The sequence below is a fragment of the Dipteris shenzhenensis genome, chromosome 12 (genome assembly GCF_047967505.1).
Source record: "Dipteris shenzhenensis isolate YYH24624 ecotype China chromosome 12, Dip_SZ_1.0, whole genome shotgun sequence".
NCBI lineage: Eukaryota > Viridiplantae > Streptophyta > Polypodiopsida > Gleicheniales > Dipteridaceae > Dipteris > Dipteris shenzhenensis.
In genome coordinates, this window is record NC_141607.1 from 43,870,015 (window position 1) to 43,895,571 (window position 25,557).

The 25,557-nt window shown below is 41.2% G+C and overlaps 2 protein-coding genes across 2 annotated transcripts; both read right to left on the reverse strand.

Annotated features, from left to right (window-relative positions):
• Positions 1–16,608: 16,608 nt before the first annotated feature.
• Positions 16,609–18,345, reverse strand: LOC147896260 (uncharacterized). The gene is made up of 4 exons (XM_087383250.1): positions 18,048–18,345; positions 17,392–17,954; positions 16,830–17,290; positions 16,609–16,735 (listed from the first exon to the last, which is right to left on the reverse strand). Exons 2-4 carry the CDS (start codon positions 17,521–17,523, stop codon positions 16,609–16,611), a joined length of 720 nt encoding a protein of 239 aa, XP_087239376.1. The 5' UTR covers positions 17,524–17,954; positions 18,048–18,345.
• Positions 18,346–19,416: 1,071 nt separating this feature from the next.
• Positions 19,417–20,432, reverse strand: LOC147896261 (uncharacterized). The gene is made up of 2 exons (XM_087382247.1): positions 19,663–20,432; positions 19,417–19,558 (listed from the first exon to the last, which is right to left on the reverse strand). The coding sequence occupies exons 1-2, from the start codon at positions 20,430–20,432 to the stop codon at positions 19,417–19,419; spliced, it is 912 nt and encodes a 303-aa protein (XP_087238373.1).
• Positions 20,433–25,557: the final 5,125 nt, after the last annotated feature.

Below are 25,557 nucleotides of genomic sequence, written 5' to 3' on the forward strand. Positions count from 1 at the left end.
GCATCTTTGGCTATCACATCTACCCCAAATTTAATGCCTCTATTCTGTGTAAGTGAATTTTATTACCATCTCAATAAGAATACAGCCATCATTAGGCATCATATTGTACAAAAGTTGCATAAACTGGATCTTAGTTATTGTGAGTGTGAAAACCTCCTTCAAATCACCTCTTTTCAATTTTCCTCTCTTTGCATGGTCAACATAATGATGCAACCTTCTTTGATACTCAGCACACACCGTTCGTCATAAGCTTCTAGAAGCACTTGTTTATCCTTAAATAATATCGCATAGAGAAGTATGAACTCCTTAAAAAGTAAGCATATGAAAGAGAATGGCAAATAATGATCTGAACATTACCCAATGTTGGCTGAAGTGAGAGTGAGGGACACCACTTTTACAATAAACAATCTTCCAAACATCTATATCAAAACTTAATGGCAAAACGGCAACAAATCAACGTGGCACTTAGAGTTTGATTTGCCATCCAGCACACATTGACACTCGCCTTCCTCCCTTGAAAGCTCCATCATTCTCGTCTTCAATTGTTTTGCAACGTATCTAGCACATGCCTCAGCCTTTCAACCTCAAATTTCGCTACTTCTCACTCTCTTGGTGCCTTTCAACATATCTAGTACAAGCCTCAGCCTTTGAACCTCAAACTTGGCTCTTCTCACTCTCTTAGCACCCTCTCTTTAATTCCATTGATTTTGACACCTTTTTCTTCTCTCTTTTTGTGCCATCTTTCACTTTCACAAGTTCTATTTATGCACATCTTCCCTTTGCTTTTCGATCAGCCCTAGCTTCACTCGTGCTTTCCTTCCCTTTAGTCCATTCCTTCGCTAGAGATTCAAAAGAAGCAATTCTATCCTATGGTTCATTACAAGAGCGAGCATGGACAATTATGTTTCTTTTCACTTGTTCAAGGAGTAATTCCCAAACTATAGCATATTTCCTCTACAAATCCTCTTCAGGTTGTCCATGGAAGGAAGCAACTATCCTAAGGACAATACCCAATCCCTTATGAAGCCATTCTCGCCTCTACTCATGGAGGGACCTTAGAACTTTGCACTCCCATCTATATTAAGGAAAAAAAGTACATTGCGCTTCCACTAGAAGCTTGATTCAGTGCCAGAGCAAGTGCTTGATTTTAGGGTGGAAATCAAATTTGAAATCAACCAAAAAGATGACCATTAAGAAGCAAAAAATCTCATCTAGCTACAATCCAAAATGTTGTATGGCTGAAAGGAGAAAACGCCTCTGGAAAGTTTCCTTCAAAGAGCAAGGAGAGAGTATAAACAAGAAGTCTAGCTATGCAAGGCATCAATCATCTTTGCTACTATGAACTAGAAAAGAAATCAAGGCATGAGGCTTGATGCTAGGCATGGTGACACTCGAGGGCCATAGAGGAAAAGGGAATATGAGGGGAGAAGCGTTAACATGGGTGGGGAAAAGGGATTAAGAGGCGTGGGAAGGAGCAGTGGGACTATCGCACAAGGGAGAGGGGAGAAGGGGAAGAGGAGCATGTACATGATGGGAGGTGGAATGTAGAGATGGAGACATCAAGGGAAGAGAGTCATGCTTTATCTGAAAGGAAGGATGGGGGGGGGAAATCAAAGTACTAGCTAGGTGGCTTTACAAGAATGAGCGTGTCCCATCAAGGAATAGCCCCCTCCTTTTATAGCCAAGAGAGGGGGTCTCTCCCAATAAATGCTTCCTCCCACATGCATGGTGTGTGTGGAGGAATCTCCCATGTGGCCTAGGTGGGTACGCACTCTCAATTGTATGCGACAACCCTTTGCCTCATTTTTCCACATAAATCAAACCCCATATCCCAAGTCTAAGATACTCCCTTGGTCTCGCCCCAATTTTATAATACGTTCAAACATCTAGGAGGACAAGTGGAGGGTTGGCACAAGGAGTCTTGCCACCTCATCCTACTTTCCCCATTATTTATAACTTGCACTCTTGGACTATCTACACCCCCCCCCACATGGGCCTATCCTACATGGGGGGAATAATCTAATATAATATCCATCTCCACCTATTTTATATTACTTCTCCCATGGTCCTTGGGCCATGTCTCACTAAATGCAGGCATGGGACTGCCTAGGTGGAGGGGTGGCACATGGAGGAACCATGCCACCTTAACATTTTATAATATTACTATACCATGGATTATGTATAACACACCTTATGGGTCCTCTTACATGGAAGGGTGGCACATGGTCATGCCCTACCACCTCAACCCTGGGCCCTATGCACACCATATTTTATTATACTATTGCCACACATACAAGCACACACACATATTTATGCCTTTTACCTTGGTCAAATTTATCCATAACAGTTCTCCCCCCAGGCAGGGAATGCACAGCATTTCCATACCTGGGACCATCACGCACAAAGAAGGGCTTGAGATAACACTTGTTGATCACCTTCTTGCCATATGGCTCATGCAGCTCTTGAACTTGTACAGACCCATTGCTACGTTCCTTGATGACTTTGTATGGACCGGTCCATAGTGGAAGGAACTTTTTATCCATTTGGTGGTCCAATCTATTATCAAAGCATAGCACAACATCCCCCTCAGCAAAGTGTCTTTCCCATCCCTTACGAATCTTAGCATCCAAGTGGGCCTTTTGTCGATTCTTTTGGATCTCTGTTTGATGTAGTGCAAGGCATTAGGTTTCATCTATCTTCTCAAGTTGTACCAACCTGGCCTCTACATGTTCATCTTCTTTCATCCTCTGTTCTTGTGCCAATCTCAAGGCCGGAATCTCTATCTCTAGTGCCTCAGTACTATGCACCAACTCAAAAGGAGTGTGACCTGTAGACATTTTATGGGTGATGTTGTAAGCCCACATGGCTTCAGTGACCTTCTAATCCCACTGGCTCCTGTTCCATGTGGCCATTTTTCCCATGGATTTACAAAGGAGGCTGTTGGTCTACTCCGTTTGTCCCATGGATGGTGGATAATAGATGCTAGAAGTGTGATCATCAATACCCATGCGATCCATGAGCAACTCCACTACTTCATTTAAGAATGGACTCCCATGGTCAGATACTATTTCCATGGGCGTCCCAAACCTTGTGCAGATACGTTCAAATATGAAATTTGAAACTGCCTTACCATTTGCAGCAGGGAGGGCGATAGCTTCAGCCCACTTAGTGACATATTGAGTGGCTACCAAAAGATACTTCTTTTTGCGGGCAGTCATGGGCAGGGGTCGAACAAAATCTATTCCCCACTTCTGAAACGGATGTATGGACATCACTGAATGATGTTGCCTAGGACGCAAATCCTTCCTACCAAAGAATTGGCATGGTTCACAAGTTTTGCAATACATAGTGACATCCTTGAACAAGGTTGGCCAATAGTACCCAGCATGTAAAATCTTCTTAGTTGTATAGTCACCGACATAGTGGCCTCCACAAAATCCATCATGATAATGCTTCAATACCTTAGGTACTTCATCTGCATCAATGGCCATCTTAGTACCCTATCCATGCCTTGACAGTACAACACCCCATCGAAGAGAGTATAGCACCTACTATCTCTACGGATCTTCTATCTCTCATAGCTAGTACTTTCTGGAGGAAAGGAGAAAGCGGTCAAAAATCTATAGATACCACCATACCATGGATCCCCAACTTCTATGGCCGCTATAAGGGTTACATCGAGGCACTCCTCTAAATCAATCAAAGCATTCTTCAAGTTGGAACAACCCCCTTTTACAATTTTGAAAGAAAAATCATATTCTCGTAGAACTGCCAACCGGCCCATGGGATTTGATGATTGAAGAACCTGTTTTGCAAGACCATTCCTAGAGATTATAATGAAGGACTTTCCAGCCACATAATGCTTAAATTTCTCAATGTAGAACACCAAAGAGAAGGCATGCTTGTCAGCCTCAGAGTAGCGTCATTCAGTTTCGAGCAATTGTCAAGAAGCAAATCGGATGGGATACATGAACCGATCCTCCCCTTGCTGGAGAAGAATACCCGCCAGAGTGTGCTCACCAAACCTGGGATTGATATAGAAAGTCTTTGACCAATCTGGATTGCATAGAATGGGTTCTGAGTCTAGAGCACTCTTGATTTGTACAAACCCATGATCACAATCCTCATCCCCAGAGAAATCAACCCCATCTTTTAATAGCGTAGTCATGGGTCACGTCAAAGCAGCATATTGATCAATGAAGCGGCGATAGTATCCTGCTAGATTGACAAATGAGCATATCTGATGTTTGGTTGTTGGCGGGGAGAGCTTGAGGATAGCTTCTACCTTCTCGGGGTCAGGCTTGACGCCCTCAGTTGAGACAATATGTCCTAATAACCTCCCTTGAGTGGCTCCAATGGTGCATTTATTAGGGTTGAGACTGCCATTCGCATCATTGACCCATTGGAAGGCCAACCTAACCTTCATGATGTGCTCCTTCCGTGCCGAGAATATACAGAAATCATCTAAAAACACCTCCAAGAAAACCCCCAAATAAGGAGCAAACACCATCTACATAAATCGTTGAAAGGTAACAGGAGCATTGGTGAGGCCAAATGGCATTACTTTGAATGCAAACATCCATCAGGGTGTGGCAAATGTGGTTTAAGCACATCCTCTTCGGTAATTCTGATTTGATAAAACCCAGAGTAACCATCACAGAAACTATACATCTCATGACCACTTACCTTCTCAAGAATGAGGTCTTGAAAGGGCAGAGGATGATGGTCACTTTTGGTGGCCGCATTGAGTTTCTTATAATCGATGCAGACCGGCCACTTGTTGTTTTTCTTTGGGGTGACTACCACTGGTGAAACCCATTCAGTATTGTGAACCGGAACAATAAACCCAGCTTCTACAAGCTTCCGCAACTCTGAGCACAAAGCATCGGTTTGTAGGGGTCCTAACCTCTGATAATTCTGGGCCATTGGCTTAGCATCAGGCTTTAGCTCTATCTTGTGTTCTATGGTAGTCACATGGCGAAAGTGGTGGTAGCTAGTTGTGAAGAGGTCAAGGAAACCTTTGGACATTTCTAGGAATTCGTCTTTCTCACTCGGAGTGAGGTCTGGAGAAAGCATAGATTCAAGTTGTTGAGGACTAGCTGTTACCTTTTCCACGGGTGGCGGGGTCGGAAACACCCCCATCATGTAAACTTCTTCCTCTGAGAACTCCTCCCCCCCGTCTGAATCTTCCATTGATTCAGACACCGAGGATGAGAGAGTATCACTGTCTTGCTCCTCTTCTTCTTCTGGTTCCATGGCACCTGGTTGCACTGGGATCTTCTCCTTAGAAGCACCAAAAGACATGTGTCATGTCTTCCAATAGCTAACTGCATCACTCTTTCTCAACCACGGTCTCCCAAGTATGGCTGGGTAACTCCCGCCTATATTTTCAATGTCCACTACATAGAAATTGACGGTGGTGGTCAACCCATTGACAGTGATGGGCAAATCCTCAATGACTCCCAAGGTGGTGAGTCGTCGACCATCTGCTACCTTGATTCGAGTGGAGAAAACGCCTTGTGCATTTCAAATTCAACTTCTTCATGATACGGGGCACCATGAGATTACATGCAGCTCCCCCATCAACACACATACTTTTGATACAGCAATCATCTATGATGACATCTACTGTGTGCGGGTGCTGATCAATTTCTTCAGAGATAGAAGAAATATCACGTACCTTTCCCTTTTTCTTGCTCCTCCTTGTTGAGAGCCCTTGCTGCAGCTCACATCTCACCTTAGGGCTTAATGCTATTAGTTGAGGAAGCGTGATGCTCAAAGACCAATGAGCAAGGTCCTGAATGACTGAATAGTCTTCTTGCCCTGAGTCGATAGGGAAATCCGAGGGCGACCACTTACTCTTGCGAGATCTTTTAGTCTTCTCTGTTGATGGGTCTGCCATCTCAGCAACACCTTCTTCCTGTGGCGGCTCGGTCCATGGTTTGGAGAGGGCTCCAAGGTGGTACGACTTCTCTTCCCGAGGTCAAGGACCTCTACGTTAGAATCCTTGGTGCCTGATTCACCTAGAAGATTCACCCTTGGAATATTGGGACATTCGGTGCGATAATGACCCTTTTGGTGGCACTCGTAGCACACAACATTGGCACGTTCTCTTGGAGGGCAATTGGTTTGATTTCTGATGCCCACCATCTCAAGCCGAAGATCATTCAGGGCCTTGGCTAGGTCATTGACTCTAGGTTCTTTAGCAGGAGGGGCCGGGGGAGTAGGAAGGAGGGGGGCTCGTGGGCGAGGCTGGGGAAATCTTCTAGGCGGGGGGTGAGAATATACACCTTGTTGAGGGTAATCATCTAAGGGAGGACCATACATTTCAGGTGGAGGCGGTGGATACATCCTTGATGGGGGGTGGGGGTATGAGTTGGACCCCCCAGGTTGTTGCAAGAATTGAGGGAGTTGCGAAGGGATAACCGTCTTCTTTGAAGCGGGGGGTCAGACTGAAATTTATCAAACTTTTGAGCAATCTCATGTGCTAGCACCATGGTTTCTGAATTCTCACATTTAAGCTTGAGGCGGAGTTCATCACTTGCTCCTGCTACAAGGTAGCCGAGCACATGCTGAGTCATTCGAGCTCGAAATCCGGCATTGTCCTCCTGCGTGGCAATTAAACGGTCCAGAAGCATGGCCACTAAAGGGTAGCTTCGTCAAGAAATTGAAACAAGACTTACCTCTAGAGTTCAACATGAAAGATGTTGGACTTATGCACTATTGTCTTGGATTTGAGTTCTAGAGAGATTCAAACAGCACCTTCATGAGTCAGCTGAAATATGTTGACAGTCTCCTGAAGTTTCATATGGAAGATTACAAGATTGTAGGCAACTCCCATGCAATAGAGTTTGAAAGTTACTAAAGATTCAGAAAAGCCTACTATCAATGACAGGTACTACAGGCGGCTCATCAGATCTCTTATATATCTGACTATCACACGGCGAAATATTTGTTATGCAATAAGCTCACTAGCACAGTTTATGGAAAATCCAAAACAGTCTCATTGGGATGTAGCTGAAAGAGTTTTGAGATACATCGGAGGTACCAGACAGTTTGGAATAGAATATAGAGGAAGTCATCCAAGGTTGCATGGATACTACAAGAGTGACTATGGTGGAGATCATGAGACCAGAAGATCGATAGAGATATGCATTTTTCCTTGGTATGGCTGAAAAGACTATTGTGAGAAACAAATTACTTTGATGAATCAAAGCCAACAACAATATACTATGATAATCAATCGGCTCAAGCATTGGCCAAGAATCCAGTATATCACTCCAAGACAAAGCACATTAATAGCAAAGAGAATGTTGCAAACATCTTTTCCAAACCACTCAGTAAAGAGCTTTTCGAGAAACACCAACAAGCTCTTGGTTTGATGCAAAGGATGGACATTCCCATTAAAGGGGTGTGATGGAATGTAATGCTCAGTCCTTCTTTGATTCCCCAGTATCATCATCTTGATAGAAAGCCTACTTCATGATGTTGATCTTGAGGGAAGGTGTTTAGAGACCACGCTCAACATCATGTGATTATATGTGCATAGCACTAACACATACAGAGTGCTATAAAGGAAAGGGTTAGATGCCCTAGCCCTAACCCTAACTGGAATTGGATATATTCTACATTTTCAACTAAATCTAGTGTACAATTAGTCATTTGTGGTGTGCTCTCTAGCTGTGCCCTCTCTCCTCATCTCCACTCTTGTCCTCTCCCCTCTTCATATTTTGTCAACCTTTGGTGTCATCACAGGGCTAGAGGTTGGAGGTGTGGAGTTGCTGGCATGCATGAGATAAGGCAGTCTCTCTTGGCCATTGCGCGATGCTATAAGCTTTGGGGTAGGTTGTCTTTTGGTGTGAGAGCGTTATGATGTTTGTGTGAGAGCCTTTGTGTCCATTTGACATCTTTTGTAAAAGCAACAAGGCTAATAGGGATGACATCAGTTTGATAGAGGAATAGAAGTGTTTCAATTTTTCAGATATATTGATTTTCTTTCTCGGTTCATTGAGCTTTAATTTCTGTGTTTATAATTGATTAATTGCATACATAATTGAGTGAAGCATGTACACAATATAATGCGCTACTATAGACTATATAAGTTGTTGTGTAGACCATGTACACAATATAATGCGCTACTATAGAATAAGTAACCCTATTGCAAACAATATAATGAACTAATGTCGACATCAATTGACAAAATCTTAAACTAAATTGATCACATGGTAATGAATTCAAGTGACAATGAAATCATGTTCCCAATTACATGTAAAATTGGCACAAGAAACTTGTACTCTTATTGAAAATAGGAATACTAGTATGCAACAAATCCACTTTGCTTTTCAATTAAGGAACTAGATTGTTCCATATGATTATTTGACATGAATAGCTATAATTTTATGCGAATGCACCATACATTTATATAAGTGTTTTAATTACCATAACTCTAAGTGGAGATTAAACAAGTGCTTCTTGACATTAATGGCTATCATTTTACTTTAACGTACATTCATATAACAATCTCAATCACTATAACCCAAAGTATAGCTTGAACAAAAAGAAATTTGACCTTATTGGAAGAATTAGAGTAAACCTTTATGTATATGTTCACAATATGCATTTCAATTTTGTATAAAGAAATACATTGCTAAAAGAATTGGAGTATTTAATTTAATGATATTTGCATACATGACTCCATATAAAAGTTTCAATTTCAATCTCAGCAAACACATAGAGCCACCCAATCTAAGCGAGAAATCAAAGCATCCATAAGCTCATACACTCTCATTGCAAACATAAGGCTAGAGAATAATATTCATAACTCAATTGTGATTGAGGTAATATAATGCCACCCAATAGGAAAAGTGCAAAATTTCCAAAGATGGGATCCATAGCCTTTACTTGGAACTCCTTAAAATAAAAAATTCATCCATTTGCCATGTAGATATGAGGAGGCACCATATGGATGACCTTGCATTGCAAAGTGAGGAGCTTATGCCGATGAGATGCAAAGAACTAGATAATTATATTTTATGGAAAATTTCCTCTCAAATATTTCAAAATAGGATGAGAAAGACTTAAGAGAAGAGAGGAAAGGCATACACTTGAGAGAAGGGTTAAGAGGAGAAATGTTTATTTTTATGTTTGATAGTGGGGGGGAGAGAGAGAGAGAGAGAGAGAGAGAGAGGAATGCACATGATATAGCTACCTATACACTATGTTGTATTAAACATTAACATAAATATATACATAAGAACCCCTCAGGGCTAGGGTTAGGGTTTGCCCCCAATGCATTTAAGGTATGGTGCAGTTTACACCATCCTCAACACGCCCTCTTTAATTAGAGTGGATAAGTAGAGGGTGCATGTACAAGATCTTTTTTTGAATTTCGTTTGGTGCATATGATAGCATCCAAAATTGGACAAGAAAACTGAAAAGACTCAAAGTAGTGTGTGCATCTATGAGGACAATGACTATGTAGTGGAAGCCTATACAATGAGTGCAATACTGGATCCTATGCATAACGTGTATCCCCCCCTCTTAGGTTGTGGGTCATCCTTCACCTTTGGAAATAAAATTCAGAAGATAGGCCAAAGGGAAGAGGAAGGAAATATACAGAAAGTAAAGTCCACCTAGATCAAAGACTAGTCGATTGAAAGATTACTTCATACATGAGTGTATGTATGGCTGCATGCTAAACATGTTATAAGTCACCATGGGTTGTGTAGCTGCTCTACAAAAGAGGCATCCAGATGCGAAGCTAGTTGATGTAGCTATGGAAAAAGAATCTGGTAGGTTATGACATACAAGAGCGTCACCAATCCAAAAGAACTGACAACAATGTGTGAGGTATGCTGCTGCAGTAGAACTATAATCTCTAACAAATGATGTGGGGTTGAAGAAGACTGCATAGTTGGTGTGGACAGAGTGATCCGAGGGTTGCATGAAAGCTAGGGTTGAAGGTGCAAGTATAATACATTGCTTTGCTGAAGAAGAGGCCCATGAAACTAACAAGGCATGGTGGCCTGTCAAACCTGTATGCTAAACTATCATGAGCTAAAGGTAGTTTGTTGTATGTATACTAAACATCAGTCAACATAGGATGTAGCATCAATCAAAGGACCAAGGGGGAGCTGGCAATATAAAGGCCTAGAAGCGTGAAATATAATTGAGAATACATAAGATGTCCCTAAGGTGAATGAGACGTCGAATGTTGTTATAGAAAATGATTTGAAGTCCTGAATCTAACCACTAATCTGCATCAAGTAAGGACTATATACTACAACCATAAGTGCATGCTGAAACACTGAGGTTCCCCATGTTGCGCTATGAATGGGCCTAATGATGTCCACTGCACTGTGGTAGGACTGCACTGATTTATAAATGTCCTCATGCTGAGCAATGATTTGTTGATCAAAAGAGGTGGTGATCACTAGATCCAAGGGTAGTACAATATGGCATGACTAATCCAATAATGGAATGTCCTGAAGACTAGCTTGCTGATGTGTACTGCTGATGGGAACTGTGTCCAAAGATATGATGTGCTTCATGTTAGAGGTGAAAGCATTAGTGATGGATGCTAGAATGGAATCACCTAAGGAGTTGAAAGCATTGTGGCATATATCTTTGCATGTTGTAGAAGATGTGAGTGCCTCATACTAAGGACGGACTTGTTGAAAAATTGCATGATCTAAATATGAATATATGCATGAGAACCCCTTAGGGTCAGGGTTAGGGTTTGGCCCTAATGCCCTTAAGGTATGGTGCAATTTACAACATCCTCAACAATGTGCGATAGAATGGTTGAATTTAGAGTTAAAAAGGAATCAATGTGAGAAGATAGGTGTAGTTTGTAGGGAATTGAGGACCAAAAATGATTTGATGAAACGAATTCTTTATTGTATACATGATGGCAATTTTCTTGATATTCCTAATCCTAGTTCTTGGTAAATTGGGGAAGGCTTGTTATAAAGAGACCTAAACGTGACAAAGTGATTGGGAAATCACTCGCCGATCTTACTGAGCCATCTTGAGCAAAGCTTTTTTGTCAATATAGGTTCTATTGAGACTTTCATGCTACCAATGCATAGAGTTGATTTATATGAGAAGCTCAAGGTAGCATACCTTGTCATTCCATTCTAATTTATATGGAGTGCACCTCCAACTATCTGCATTGTGTAGATTCATCACTCCTAGGCCTTTTGGCAGTCTATGGTGGCAAACAAGAATCTCTGAGTTGTGTTATGGATAAATTTAACCAAGGTAAAAGGCATAAATATGTGTGTGTGCTTGTATGTGTGGCAATAGTATAATAAAATATGGTGTGCATAGGGCCCAGGGTTGAGGTGGTAGGGCATGACCATGTGCCACCCTTCCATGTAAGAGGACCCATAAGGTGTGTTGTACATAATCCATGGTATAGTAATATTATAAAATGTTAAGGTGGCATGGTTCCTCCATGTGCCACCCCTCCAGCTAGACAGTCCCATGCCTGTATTTAGTGAGACATGGCCCAAGGACCATGGGAGAAGTAATATAAAATAGGTGGAGATGGATTTTATATTGGATTATTCCCTCCTTGTAGGATAGGCCCATGTGGGGGGGGTGTAGATAGTCCAAGAGTGCAAGTTAAATAATGGGGAAAGTAGGATAAGGTGGCAAGACTCCTTGTGCCAACCCTCCACTTGTCCTCCTAGATGTTTGAACGTATTATAAAATTGGGGAGAGACCAAGGGAGTATCTTAGACTTGGGATATGGGGTTTGATTTATGTGGAAAAATGAGGCAAAGGGTTGTCGCATACAATTGAGAGTGCATACCCACCTAACCCACAGGGGAGATTCCTCCACACACACCATGCATGTGGGAGGAAGCATTTATTGGGAGAGACCCCCTCTCTTGGCTATAAAAGGAGGGGGCTATTCCTTGATGGGACACGCTCATTCTTGTAAAGCCACCTAGCTAGTACTTTGATTTCCCCCCCTATCCTTCCTTTTAAATAAAGCATGACTCTCTTCCCTTGATGTCTCCATCTCTACATTCCACCTCCCATCATGTACATGCTCCTCTTCCCCTTCTCCCTTCTCTCTTGTGCCATAGTCCCCCTGCTCCTTCCCACCCCTCTTAATCCCTTTTCTCTACCCATGTTAACACTTCTCCCCTCACGTTCCCTTTTCCTCTATGGCCCTCGAGCGTCGCCATGCCTAGCATCAAGCCTCATGCCTTGATTTCTTTTCTAGTTAATAGAATTGGTGTGGTTGCTCGGATTTGAAGTCTCCATGGCTAGTGGCATACAACCCATTCGTCGATAGCTGTTACTCCTACGACTGTGTGCGATTTTGTGGCATCTTCTACGCGCGGTTCTCTGTTTATGCGCTTCCAATCTGTGACATCTGCTCACGGTTCTTTGTCCCCACTATTGCAAAACTTCTCTGTTTCTGTGCATCTTCTGCTCGCAGTTCCTGTCTTCTCGGTTCTCGCACGTCTTCTGCTTGTGAGTGCAGTCGCGCATCGTCTGGGTTCCCACACATCTTTTGGTCGCGAGCGCATCTCCTGGATTCCTGTGTGTGCCGCGCGTCTTCGCGGTCTCTGTGCATTTTCAAAAAAAAATTGTAATAGGCCTCGCATTTTCCATGTGTCTTCTGGTAACGGGCGCATTCGCACATCTTCCGGATTCCTATGTGCACTGCGTGTCTTGGCGGTCTCTGCGCATTTTCAAAAAAAATCTATAACAGACCTCGCGACCACCTATACTCTTTCTCTCCTTCTCCTTCTCTTCTCTTCTCCTTTTATTAAGGAGTGGGAATTGAACCCAAGACCTCCCCATTCTCAAAAGGAAGACTTACCAATGGGCCAGCAAATAGGAAGTGATGAAAATGTAATGATATTGCTTATATGTTGAAATCTCATGAACTGTAACTCTCTAACTGTGGGGAGTTTCCTCATGTTGTAAAAAGCAAAAGTACTTCACTTCATGTGCTCTATTCATATCTCATACTAGATTGCAGATTCGATGGGTTCAAGGATTTGGTGCTTGGTCCTCCGCTCATTACGGCTACCAATTGGCGAGATCTCTTTCTTAATCTTCATGTCAATCTTCAATAACTGATTCTATAATGCATTGCTTGAGGAGACGACAGGTGGGATGATACACCGTTGATGGTTCAAGGTGAAGAACTAGTGATACACTGGGAGGGCTTTGATTCCAATTCTACTCATTGTGCGGTGATCGAGCTACTTGCTACATCGGAGGTAATTAAAAGGGTGACATTCTTCGAAGGGTGGGATGATCCACAAGCTTGGGGTGAGATTTGGCGCATCTGTTTATTAATTCCTGTGGATAAGCTCGTCTTGAATGATTTCTTCTCAACCTCACTACAAAGGTTTCTAGGGCTCGGCTATGGTTGGTGATGTTTCGACCAAGGAATCCCTTTGTACCAAATCAACCCTTTGCGCCACATTTTGAACTTCATGTTGTAATTCTTTTTGGTTGAAAGATAAACTATCAACAAAGGATAGTGAGTTTGTTTGGTGCTGAACGTCTTACTCAAGTATTGAATTCTCCCCACCCTCTCCTTCTACCTATCTTGGACTATCGAGAAACCTGGGATGTCGGGATTTTAGTTTTGGTGTAATGACATCTTGGATCCTTTAATTTGATGAAGCATACAAACCTTCGACCAAGGCTGCTGGTGTGGGAGTGAAGCTCACTTCACCGGGGGGTGAGGTGTATTGTTATAGCAGGTCTACACCTGCAAGTACTTGCAACCAAGCTGAGTACTCGGCACTCATTTTTGGGCTACAAAAGGTGCAAGAACATCACATCACATTAAGCAACTTGAGGTGCGAGGAGATTCCCAACTCGTGTGTGAACAAGTTAGTGTAAGGTGGAAGGTGTGGAGCGAAGGCTTGGTTCCATGACATCAACAAGCACTGGAACTTTGCAAACAATTCGAAGAGGGAAAAATTCAGCATATCCCTCGAGCTCAAAATTTAGTTGTTGATTTCTTGGCATGTGAAGCTTGTACTTCAATCACGCATGAAATGAGTGGAAGCACTGCCCCAACAAAGCCGCAAGCCACGAATGAGGGTGATCATTTGTAAAGAATGCAAAGGTTGTGGTCATCATGAAACTAAGTGTTGTGCATATTTGATACGAGTTTACCGACTTCGGAACATCATCAAAAAGGTCCTTAAGGACATTGCTCAAAAGAAAGATGCCAAACCGCACACCCCTTGAAGAAATAGCATGGTGACTACAAGAACTGGAAGAAGTTGAAGGTGATGTGCAAGCTCTCCAACTATTGACATTTGTCATGGCATTCTTGTTTGCCTTGACGAACAACCTCATGCAACGCCGTGTCTCTAACCCTTGCCTGTAAAGATGGATGCAATATCATGCCTTGACCAATAAGGATTGGTCCTTTTAAGATTGTCTATGAGCTATTCTATGCTGAAGATTCTTCCCATATAGCATTTCACAATACACCAATCACACCCTACCTTGCCTATGTGTTCTTTGTGAGATTTTCAGTTCAAGCTACCTCTTTCCATTGTTTGCCAATAGATAAGCCTCATTTTGCCTCTCTCTTTTTCATTGTCCCAGTCACAATCAGAGCATCTACATACAAAAGTGCAATAGTAATGTCTTCCACTTGAACTTTGTAGTAGAGACTATGATCTGCATTGGATTTCATGTATCCCAGATTAGCAAAATACTTGCTGGTTCTATTATACCAACTTCTAGGTGCTTTAGAGACTTTTCTTGAGATGGCAAACTTGATTCTCCTTTCCTGGTTCAACATAACCTGCTGGTGGTTGCATGTAGACTTTCTCGTCTAGGTAACCATTCAGAAATGCATTCTTAACATTGAGCTGGTACACATTCCATCTGTTGAGTGTCGTTAATGATATCAAGACCCGTATGGAATCCATATTTGCTATACTGAAGCATAAGTCTCATCATAGTCTTGACCATATTGCTATGCAAATCCTTTTGCAACTAGTTTGGCTTTATATCTTTGAATGCTTCCATTTAGATTGTACTTCACTTTGTATACCCATTTGTTTGCTATGGCCTTCTATCCTAGTGGAAGGTCGCACAATTCCCAAGGATTATTCTTGTACAAAGCATCCATTTCTTCATTCATAGCAGTTTGCCATTTTGGATTGTCTACTTCATCTTCGAAGTACACTGGCTCTTCTGTAGCCATGGTGGTAGTCATAAGAGCATAGTTGGTGGTTTCAACCTACATTGCTTTTCCTTCCGGAGAATATGTCAATTTGGATGGAGGAGGTTTGCTTTCCCTAGTAGACCGTCGAAGTTGCTATGGTTTATCTCGGGGTGCTTCTGGCAATTCTTGCTCTTCTTCATCAATCTTTTCTGTAGATGACTGAGTAATCGGTGCATCTATCTCCTGTGTATTTGACGTTTTCCATTCTGATTCCTCATCAAAGATTACATCTCTAGAGATAATTACCTTTCGGTTAATGGGATCATACAACTTGTATGCTTTGTTATCTTCATTATAGCCAACCATGATGCATTTATGTGACTTTGCATCCAATTTCCTGCGATGTCGTCATGCATGTGAACATATGCTATGCAACCAAATATGCGAAAATGCCCATTGTGTGGCTTATGTCCAATGAATGCTTCATAAGATGTCATACCCTGAATCGGCTTGGTAGGAAGCCAATTAAGCAAATAGTTTACAGTGGCTATTGCTTCTGCCTAAAACAGATTTGGAAGATACTTCTCACTAAGCACTGTCTGCCAAAGTACCATTCTTCCTTTCAGCTCTTGCATTCTGCCGAGGAGTATTTGCACGGGTACGTCTTTTCTCTGAGCGTCTTGGTCTGAGCACATTTTTCTGAGCATGGCCTACATTGTGATTTCGTAGACAATTTTATCATAACATCGCACACCATTTAGTCATAAAACTACCCCAAGAAGATACTATATACATTTCTACCCCACAAAGATGCCGCTAACATCACACACCCTTTAGTCATAAAACTACCCCACAAAGATGTTATATACATTTAATTACATTTCTTTCCAATAGTATTTAGGGCTTATAAGATCCCTTTATTCACAAAACTACTTTTCATGTCTACTTCATTTCAACACCCTCCACCTATATCATCCATCATTCATACTATCATGATAGATAGTGATTTATCGATGAAATGATTGCAAGTCACATGGTGAAGAATTTAGGGTGCAAATTTGCATGCATCTATGCCGAATCATTTATTAGTTGCATCAAGGAGATACTTTAAGATTCAATTCACCATGATGATCATTTGTACACAACTCATAGTTTTAACATGCAAACCTTAACTAAGATATGACATGATTGTCACATCTCTAGCAAATAGAAAAAGTTTTATGAAACCAACATGCTCAAAATTGGATATGTGATATTGAGATTAATATTCATGGTGGGTGCTCACATGATGTACTAATAGTTCTTCAATATGATTACTACATCTCTAGCAAATGAAATAGGTGCAAGACACCACAAAAGTTATGCATGTTCAATACTAGGGCATCACAAGCAAAATGAATTGCTTGAAGCGAAAAACTCATGTCAAATCACTAGACTCAATCTTCTTTACTGATGTCATCCACATAGATACTGCGATGATGCCTTGTCCCTTTGATGGGGGCATTGAATGCAATGTCATTACACATCATCTTAGCCATAGCACCTGCATAAGAAGGCAAAAAGCTAAAATAGATCAATCAATATCAATGCATCATTGATAATAATATTCTCCAACAAATAGGTTTAAAAAGATAAAACATGAGAGTAACATACTTACTAGTCGTCTGTTAGATTAACAACCATTTGCACATCTTTGGAATCATTTAGAGTCCCATAGTTGCTTAACACATTTCCCTTTCCTTTTTGTCCATCCAAAAATGGTTGCAATATATAATTGCAAATGTCAGGATCATTCTCAATAGATAAGCATGCTCTCCCAGAATGCACGCATGCTTTTTGCATAGAACCAGTCCCAGCACCTAAGTCCACCACATGTCCAGAAATTGGACACAAGAACTCCAAGAAGTACAACATCATGCATGGAGCCTTCTCCAATGCACCTCTCCATGGAATACTCTCTCCATGTTTTATAGTCTGCTCACTTGTTGGTAAATAATGATGAAACAAACTACTTCCAAAAGCAATGCCCAATTTGGTACCAACCACGGAAGCATTTCTAGGTTTACAAACACAAGGCATACAAGCCCAATGAAGAAGGTATAAAACCACAACATCCACCTAAAGACAAGAAAAGAATTAAACATATACTTAGTACAAGCCATTTCATTATACAAGAGCATAAATTCTTTCAACAGGTCATTGTATGACAATTGTCTCACCTTATGATCAATACCACCAACTTTAATTGTACAATATGCATCCAAGCATTGCATGTACATTCGACATGCAAACTCCAATCTACTGATCCTAGCATAATGCTCAACCAAATGAAGAACATGAGGATCACACATAACTAGGATCCAACTAGAATCTGAAACAACTGTGGCCGCTACTAGCAAGGAGTAGCATACATGGTCCTCTGTTAATAAATTCCAAGATGGAGATGTGGAATCCTCTACTCCAAGAGCTTCTAGCTATGTAGGCAGATCAATAATGACAAAATCTGCAGCCCAAGCAACACTCTTATCATTTCTTGTTTTTCTTTCACCTCCAAGACCCACAAAGTATTCCTTCATGTCTATATAGGCTTGTGTGAAGTTTGAGACAGACAATTGCTTCCCAAACTCGACATAATCATAGCACCAAACCTTGCAATGTGAAGCGTCACCTGTGCCACTTCGATTCAAAGTTAGAGAGGTCAATGGAATGTACAAAAAGTGGACAGACCTATCTTTCCATTTACATCCTTTCAAAATGGGTGTAGACTATAGTACCTGCACATCTGTACCTACACCACATATGTAAAGACACAAAGTGATAACAACATATGTTACACAAACAAATAACAGCTTGAAAAAAGATCCAGAGAACTTACCATTATTAGTACCAGGATTTTTTGGTGGCCTACCACCCTTCTTTAGTTCCATACTTGAATCTTTGTCCTTTTTAGTCATCTTCTCAAGTGTTTTTTGAACCTCAATGACTGCATCATCCTCGTGGACTGAATTTGAGCTTGATGAACCCATCTCTCCCTTTTTATGCTGTGTGTACAACTCTACCTCCTCCTTGATACAACATCCTTTTTTCATATCGAGCCACCAAGGGCAGTTCTTTCTCTCCCACTCAGAGAGCACTTGCTTCCATTCTTTTTCTATCATGTTTGGAGAGTACATACAGAATTTTAAGTCCTGAATTTTTGTCCATACTCGACATATGGGCAACAATTTTTCAATTTTACCAATAGCTTTTAAGGATTGCAAGAATCTACATACAATAAGAGTCTTAGTACAAAAGCAAAATACTTAAGGATGGATTTTTAATTGAAAAGGAAAAAACATGTATTGCTTACCTAAATACCAATCGTCAAGATGCCCTTGTCATCTCCATTTGTCCTATTGTAGCTGTAGCAACAGTCATTGAATCCTTTAAATCTTCATAAAGTTCAAGTCTGTTCATTGCTTGTATTTCCCCAAAATACTCTCTCAACAGAGGATCTTGAGGAAGCACAAAGCTAGCTTGTTGACTAGCAACCAAGACCTAAGAGAGTAACCTCTCAAATTCACAAAGCAACTGATCCATCCATGCCTCTTTTGCCATCCACTTTATGAATTCTCTATCAACTTTTGGCATCCCATAACTTGTTCTCAAATTTGAATCTGACCCTAAGATTCTGAGGGTTGCTAGTTGTGTCTCCTTTGAGAGTTTTGCAATGGAGATGTTATACAACTTTTCCAATGTGACAATGGATGATTTATCATCAAATGGGAGGCTCCACAAGATATTAAACCAATATTCACCATTTGTTGGTTTGACAATAGGCAGAATCTACATATAAACAATACATGCAATCGTCACACTCAACTGTATTTTTTAATCCTACAATACATGCATATGCCATACCTTGATCATTTTGTAAACAAACATCATATGACCAATCTCAAAAAACACTTGAACACTTTAAAAAGTCAACTTTATGTTAAGAATCATTAAATTAACCATACCTTGATCATTTTTTGACCATACTTGAGATTTACATCCTTTCGAATACTTTAAAGTGCTTCTCCATATCAACAACACTCAAATTTGGCTGAAGTTCCTTTAGCTTTGCCTTATAATCTTGCTTATATAGTGGCTAAAATATATTCCAAAGAAATGAATGAGTACAATGAATTAGTTAGTTATAATTCAAAAGACATCCATGACAAATGGTATGAAACTTACTGCAAATACCATTCTCCGTAGCATCACAGAGATGTCAAAGGATACCAAGTACTTGATCCTTTACTGCTTTCATTTGCCCTATGCTTTTCAAGTGTCTTTTTTTCTTCCTCAAAAAATAGTGATAAGTACTCATTCTCATCACAAATAAATGTTGTTTCATTAAGGCTGAAAAATAAAAAATACATAGCTTCAAACATATTAAGAATTGTTCACAAAACCCTTAAAAGCTCGAAAAAAGGTAACACATATAAGCAAGAACTCGCACTTACAGATTGAACCTTTGAAGAGCAGCTATTAGCTTCATTTCTATTTCTTTCTCCAGAGTAATAAAACTTGCTAAAACTTGAATATGCCATGCCTTTGATGTCTTGAATTTCTCTTCAATTAGAGACATCCATGCAACAGTACGGTGATTCCCCTCCCACACAAAAAACATCTTTCGAGACAAAAATGACCATTCATCATCATCAACATTCTGTGCCTCAAATTCTGCATTTATATCCCTCCAACAAGAATCCCATGATTGTTCAATTTCATCTGTCACCTCTTGCGAAATACCATCCGGAAATGTTGTAGATAAAATAAACATTCCTTTCTGTTGAATATATTTTTCTGCCTCTAGAGCTTGCTTTAGGCTATCCATATCAGTTCGTAGGCCTCTCACTCTTGTGTTTACAACACAATGACATAAAGGGATCAAGGGAGCAGTCTTTCCAAGATTGATTGCAAGAGATTCAATAACATCCTTCCCTTGGCCAATATCAAGTGCAGCAGGAAACTCTTGCTCAAACTCCTCATCCAGTTGTTTATCCTCTTTCTTTCTCTTCTTAGAAGATTCCTCCACAATTATAGTAGTGTCTTCAAAGTCTTCAATCTCCTTATCCTCTTCAACTCCAATTTCAACCTCTTTTTGAATCTCTAAATTTGGTGTAGATTCCACTTGCAAACTTCTCTTGCTACTTGTCCTTCCACCTCTCCTGCCTCCTTGTTCTCCTCTTCCACCTCTCCCCCTCCTCTCAGAAGTTCTTATTTTTACCATCCTGCCAACGTGACAAAAATCGGTGAGAAGAACTTACGACATGATGGAGAAAACAAGGCGAGGGAAGAAGGAGCGAGGCGAGGGAGGGAGGGACACAAAGAGGGTACAGAGGTGAGGGAGGGAGGGAGGCAAGCGAGGGAGAGAGCCACATAGAGGGACAAAGAGAGGGAGGGAGGGAGGTAGATGGTTGTTGGCAGCATATCACGGCTAATGTAGGACAAGAAGATCAAATGGGAGCAACTTCAGGGGTAAGAAACTAGTGACAAATTCATGCACCCTTCCAAAGCCTTTCTCAGAACTGCCTTTTTTGAGCTCAACATAAAATTGGCTTTACATTACTTTCTTTTTTTTCGTGAGAATGAAAATTGTATTAGATCAAGAGTACAATTTGGAAAACCTTCCAACCCCTTCTTGAAATTCTTTCTTGGTTATCACGAATACCTGTAGCCCTGGAAGGTCGAACCAATAGCATCTCTAGAGTAAGCTTCCATAAATGCCAACCCTCCCTCAACCCCGCAAACCTACTCCTTCGTGCCCCTGCCATATTCACAAAACCACTTGCATCCTCTTTGTAATCCACGAAAAGCTCTGCTTGCAACCATGACATCTAAAAAAAGACAAATTTGGGGGCACAACAACACGATATATTTTGCCAGGGTAGTGGTGTTCGAAGTACTCTTGTAGTGGTCTCATGTTTGTTGCTAACGTCCTAGGAATCCCATGAATCATAAGTGTAAATGCAGCAATACAGTCTGTAGTTACCTCTCCATGAAATCGTGTGGATACAAGTCTTTCATCCAAAGCTCATATACACAGATGCATCACTCCCACCACTGCAACCATGAACAAAAAATGGCCTCATAATAAGGAAGAACCCTTTTCTACATGTATAACTGTGGCCCATTGCATGGGAGGGAGGCTACACGTGGGAGGGAGGCGAGGCGAGTGAGGGAGGGAGGGAGCGAGGGAGGGAGGCGAGGTGAGGAAGGCAGAGCGAGGGAGGGAGGGAGGGAGGCAGAGCGAGAGGGAAGGAGAGAAGGAGCGAGGCGAGGGAGGGAGGCAGGTGAGGCAAGCGAGGGAGGGAGGGAGCGAGGGAGGGAGGCGAGGTAAGGGAGGCAGAGCGAGGGAGGGAGGGAGGGAGGAAGGGAGTAGAGCGAGAGGGAAGGAGCGAGGGAGCGAGACGAGGGAGGGAGGCTGCACACGAGAGGGAGGCGAGGCGAGCAAGCGAGGGAGGGAGGCAAGATGAGGGAGGCAGAGCGAGGGAGGGAGGGAGGGAGGGAGGGAGGGAGGGAGAAAGAGCCAGAGGGAAGGAGCAAGGGAGCAAGGCACGGGAGGGAGGCAACACACGGGAGGGAGGCAAGGCAAGCGAGGGACGGAGGGAGGCGAGGTGACGGAGGCAGAGCGAGGGAGAGCGAGGGAGGGAGGGAGATAATTAAACTCATGAAAATGAAAGGCCCCTAGACCCCTTTCATCGACGAAAGGGGTCTATTGGCCTTTCATTTTCATGAGTTTAATTAAGAAAATGAAAGGACAATAGACCCCTTTCATCGACGAAAGGGGTCTATTGGCTTTTATATTTCTTAAGGGCTTTGGCTTTTATATTTCTTAAGGGCTTAAAAGGCCAATAGACCCCTTTCATCGACGAAAGGGGTCTATTGGCCTTTATATTTCTTAAGGGCTTTCATTTCATGAGTTTATTTAAGAAAATAAAAGGCCAATAGACCCCTTTCATTGACGAAAGGGGTCTATTGGCTTTTATATTTCTTAAGGGCTTTGGCTTTTATATTTCTTAAGGGCTTAAAAGGCCAATAGACCCCTTTCGTCGATGAAAGGGGTCTATTGGCATTTCTTAAGGGCTTTGGCTTTTATATTTCTTAAGGGCTTAAAAGGCCAATAGACCCCTTTCGTCGACGAAAGGGGTCTATTGGCTTTTATATTTCTTAAGGGTTTAAGGGCTCTCATGAAAATGAAAGGCCTCTCAACGAAAGGGGTCTATTGGCTTTTATATTTCTTAAGGGCTCTCAACGAAAGGGGTCTATGGGCCTTTCATTTTCATGAGGGCTCTTTATTAGCTAGCACTCCTTACCACACATGACGGGATGACACACAAATCAATGTGCTTATTTTATTCACCATGACGGGATGACATACTGGCTATAGAAATGCTACCGCACTATGATGTTAATAGGAACCATGACTTATAATGATTATCATATGAATTCGATTGCTCATGAGAATGCAGCAATGATGAGTGATCATTTAATTAAACATCATTACTGTGTGAGGTTGATAATTTTTCATAATTGTTTTTGAAAATTACTGATCAACCATTTCTTGTTCACCACAATTATAATTTATATCTATCTATCAACTTTAAAATACTTATATGAAATTGTCGAAATGAATATGTAGCAATTATGAAATGTCATTGCTAGCGAGAATGGCTTGCAATAACTCCCATACGTGTAAAAGAAAGGTTGGGGATTAAAAGGTCTAAGAGTCCATGGTATTATAGTATTGTTATTAACAAATGATGGCTAAAATTTACATCATGGTTCAGTACCATTATCACACTTGTGCCGACTTTCACAAGACATGTCTTACAAAGTTGTGAGTATAAACAATGGGCAGCTGTGCAATGCATTTGTGAGCAACTTTTCTTGTGCCAAACTCTTGTTTCAAATGAGTTCTTGAAACGAACACTCTACTCTTGATCTCACCCTTTAGACTTCATCTCATTGAGTTGCACAGCTTAACCATTCCGTTCTTATGGAATCTGTCACAATTCAGAATGAGGATAGATCTTTGCATATGTTTGTTCGCACTTTCGTAGGTAGAGGAGTGTTGTCAGAGATGGTGCTTACTAGCCATTTTCAATTCACAATTGGGTCCATATCTGTCCATCAGCACTTTGGTGATAATGGGTCTGATTTGACAATGGAGCTGCAGTACGAAGTCCATGACGATGGATACAAAATGTTTCACCTTGATGTGCAGTTTGGTGATATTTTCACCGTGAAAGGGGAAAGATTCAAGCTTGATGACAATGAACTTCAGAAGACTCTAGTGCACGAAAACAGAAAAGATTTCTACTCTGTTTGCAACAAAAATAATGAGGCAAGGAAACATGATTCAGCTAGCAACATTGAGAATGACAAACAACATAGTGTCATTGAGATTATTATGCAACTACCTATAAAGAACAGATTGCGTGAGGCCTATGAGAAGGTTGAAATGCACGTCATTGTGGATGAGTTGCTTCTACTTATGATGGTGATGTTTTCTTTGAGTTACCAACTACTTCAGTGAAACATCGCACAAAAGGTACGGAGTCAAAATTTGATGGTCATGTTTGGAGTGATCCTATTACAACAAATATAGTATTTCTTGGTGTGGTTCATAGAAAGGAATGTGGAGGTCACCTCCATTGTATAAATGCAACTTGTGGTTATAAAACAAGAATTGGGATAGAGAATGAGACACAATGGGATGGGAGATTGAGTAGAGTGACCCCAGCAAATGTGTCAATTGAATCATATGGCTCCTTATCATGTATACATTGTGGTCGTCCACTAATTTGCTTGGAGAGATGTTACTGTGAAATGTTACTCTGCATGCCAGAATGTAGAGATGGTGTGAATTTGACTCGTGCAGTCATACACCATGGCTATCATAATCATCCCATTGGAGATGGTTTGACTAGGAGAACAAAGGATGCCATTAAAACTAAAGTTTCTGAAATGGTGAGGGTTGGTGGTGCTGTATGCCCTAAAGGGATACAAAATATAATTGTCCAAGACATTATTATGGAAACTTTATTGTCTAAGAAAGTGCAAGATGGGATTAAGATGTCGGATGTTGAGCTACAAGATTTGCTAAAACAATGTGAACCTTTGCTCGACAAAAGAAGGTAATTACCATAATATTTGTTATTGCATTGGTTTATTAAATTATGTTATTACAATGAATATTGACCAACTTTATGTCTGTGTATAGATTATCAAGATGGATTGAGGAGGGTCGACGTGACTCTTGACCTATGTCAGATGGGCTAGATGGAATTTTATACTTGAAAAGACATTGTAGGTATAATTATTTCCAAAGTGTAGTGTTTCCTGGACAATTGCAACATAGTTCATTCAGCAGGTGTCATGTATTTAAAATGTCTACCCAAGGTTCTAGTTCAGGGGTTGATTTGGTAAATAAAATGAGACCTGGAGGAGAACTGGGTCATTGTTGGGTGTTGTTTGACTTTGTGAAGCGAATGAAAGATTGGACTACCATGGCTTGCCATGTGTATAATCCTTTTATCCAAGAGTTGCAAACAATTGCAACTTGTGACTTTAAGGTGGAAGATACTGATGCACAAATTATATTTTGGGATACTCTCAACAAAGTAATGGTTTCAGAAGGGTTTGACAATGCAGATTTCAAAGGGTTCATGGTAGATGAGGCCCAAGCCAACTGGAGAGCTGTATGTGCCACTTTCAATGGTGGCCCTGACAATATAATGGAAGGGAAAGAGCATTCTTGCCTTTTCCATTGGGAGCAAAGTCTTCATTCCCATGCAAAGGCATGTATAAAAGTTGGCAGCCAAGAGGAATTTAAAATCCGATGTAGACGCTGGAAGGATGACTCTACAGAGCAAGCTGTAGAAGTCGAAATGAGAAGCCTAAGGAGACCGAGTCTAGAGACCTTTAAAAAAAGATCTTCAAAATTTCGGATTAACATTAGTGCCAAAACAATTGTTTTGACAAGACTGTGCGAAGGAAAAGGGCAAAGTCAATGCCTTCAAATATATGTGAGGATGATAGTCACCGCCCTGGGTACAGTTATGCAAATAAGAAAAGATACTCCATGTCTCCAAAATCTAGTACTAAATTTGCAACAGAGAGTTTTGAGGATGATGATTCCAAGAGTGTACAAGAATATGAAGTGCATGATGCAAATTGGGCATTATGAAGAGTTCCTGTAGAAGGTGGAAGGTTCAATCAAGAACATCCTTGACAAGTGTAGAGACCAAGCTCAAGGTTTGTCATATTAGGAGTGTCAACTCCGATGGTGGGTGCAAGTTGTGCTTCACCAATTCAAGCCCATGATGAAACAATAGTATTGCATGAAGATT

Excerpts from the sequence above, each read along its gene's own strand:
- LOC147896261 (XM_087382247.1), bottom strand. The coding sequence starts at position 20,432 with ATGGTAAAAATAAGAACTTCTGAGAGGAGGGGGAGAGGTGGAAGAGGA. Across the intron at positions 19,559-19,662 it reads GCTCTTCAAAGGTTCAATCT|CCTTAATGAAACAACATTTA; the intron begins GTAAGTGCGAGT and ends TTTATTTTTCAG.
- LOC147896260 (XM_087383250.1), bottom strand. The coding sequence starts at position 17,523 with ATGTGTGATCCTCATGTTCTTCATTTGGTTGAGCATTATGCTAGGATC. Across the intron at positions 17,291-17,391 it reads TTGGTGGTATTGATCATAAG|GTGGATGTTGTGGTTTTATA; the intron begins GTGAGACAATTG and ends TCTTGTCTTTAG. Across the intron at positions 16,736-16,829 it reads GTTAATCTAACAGACGACTA|CTTTTTGCCTTCTTATGCAG; the intron begins GTAAGTATGTTA and ends GATCTATTTTAG.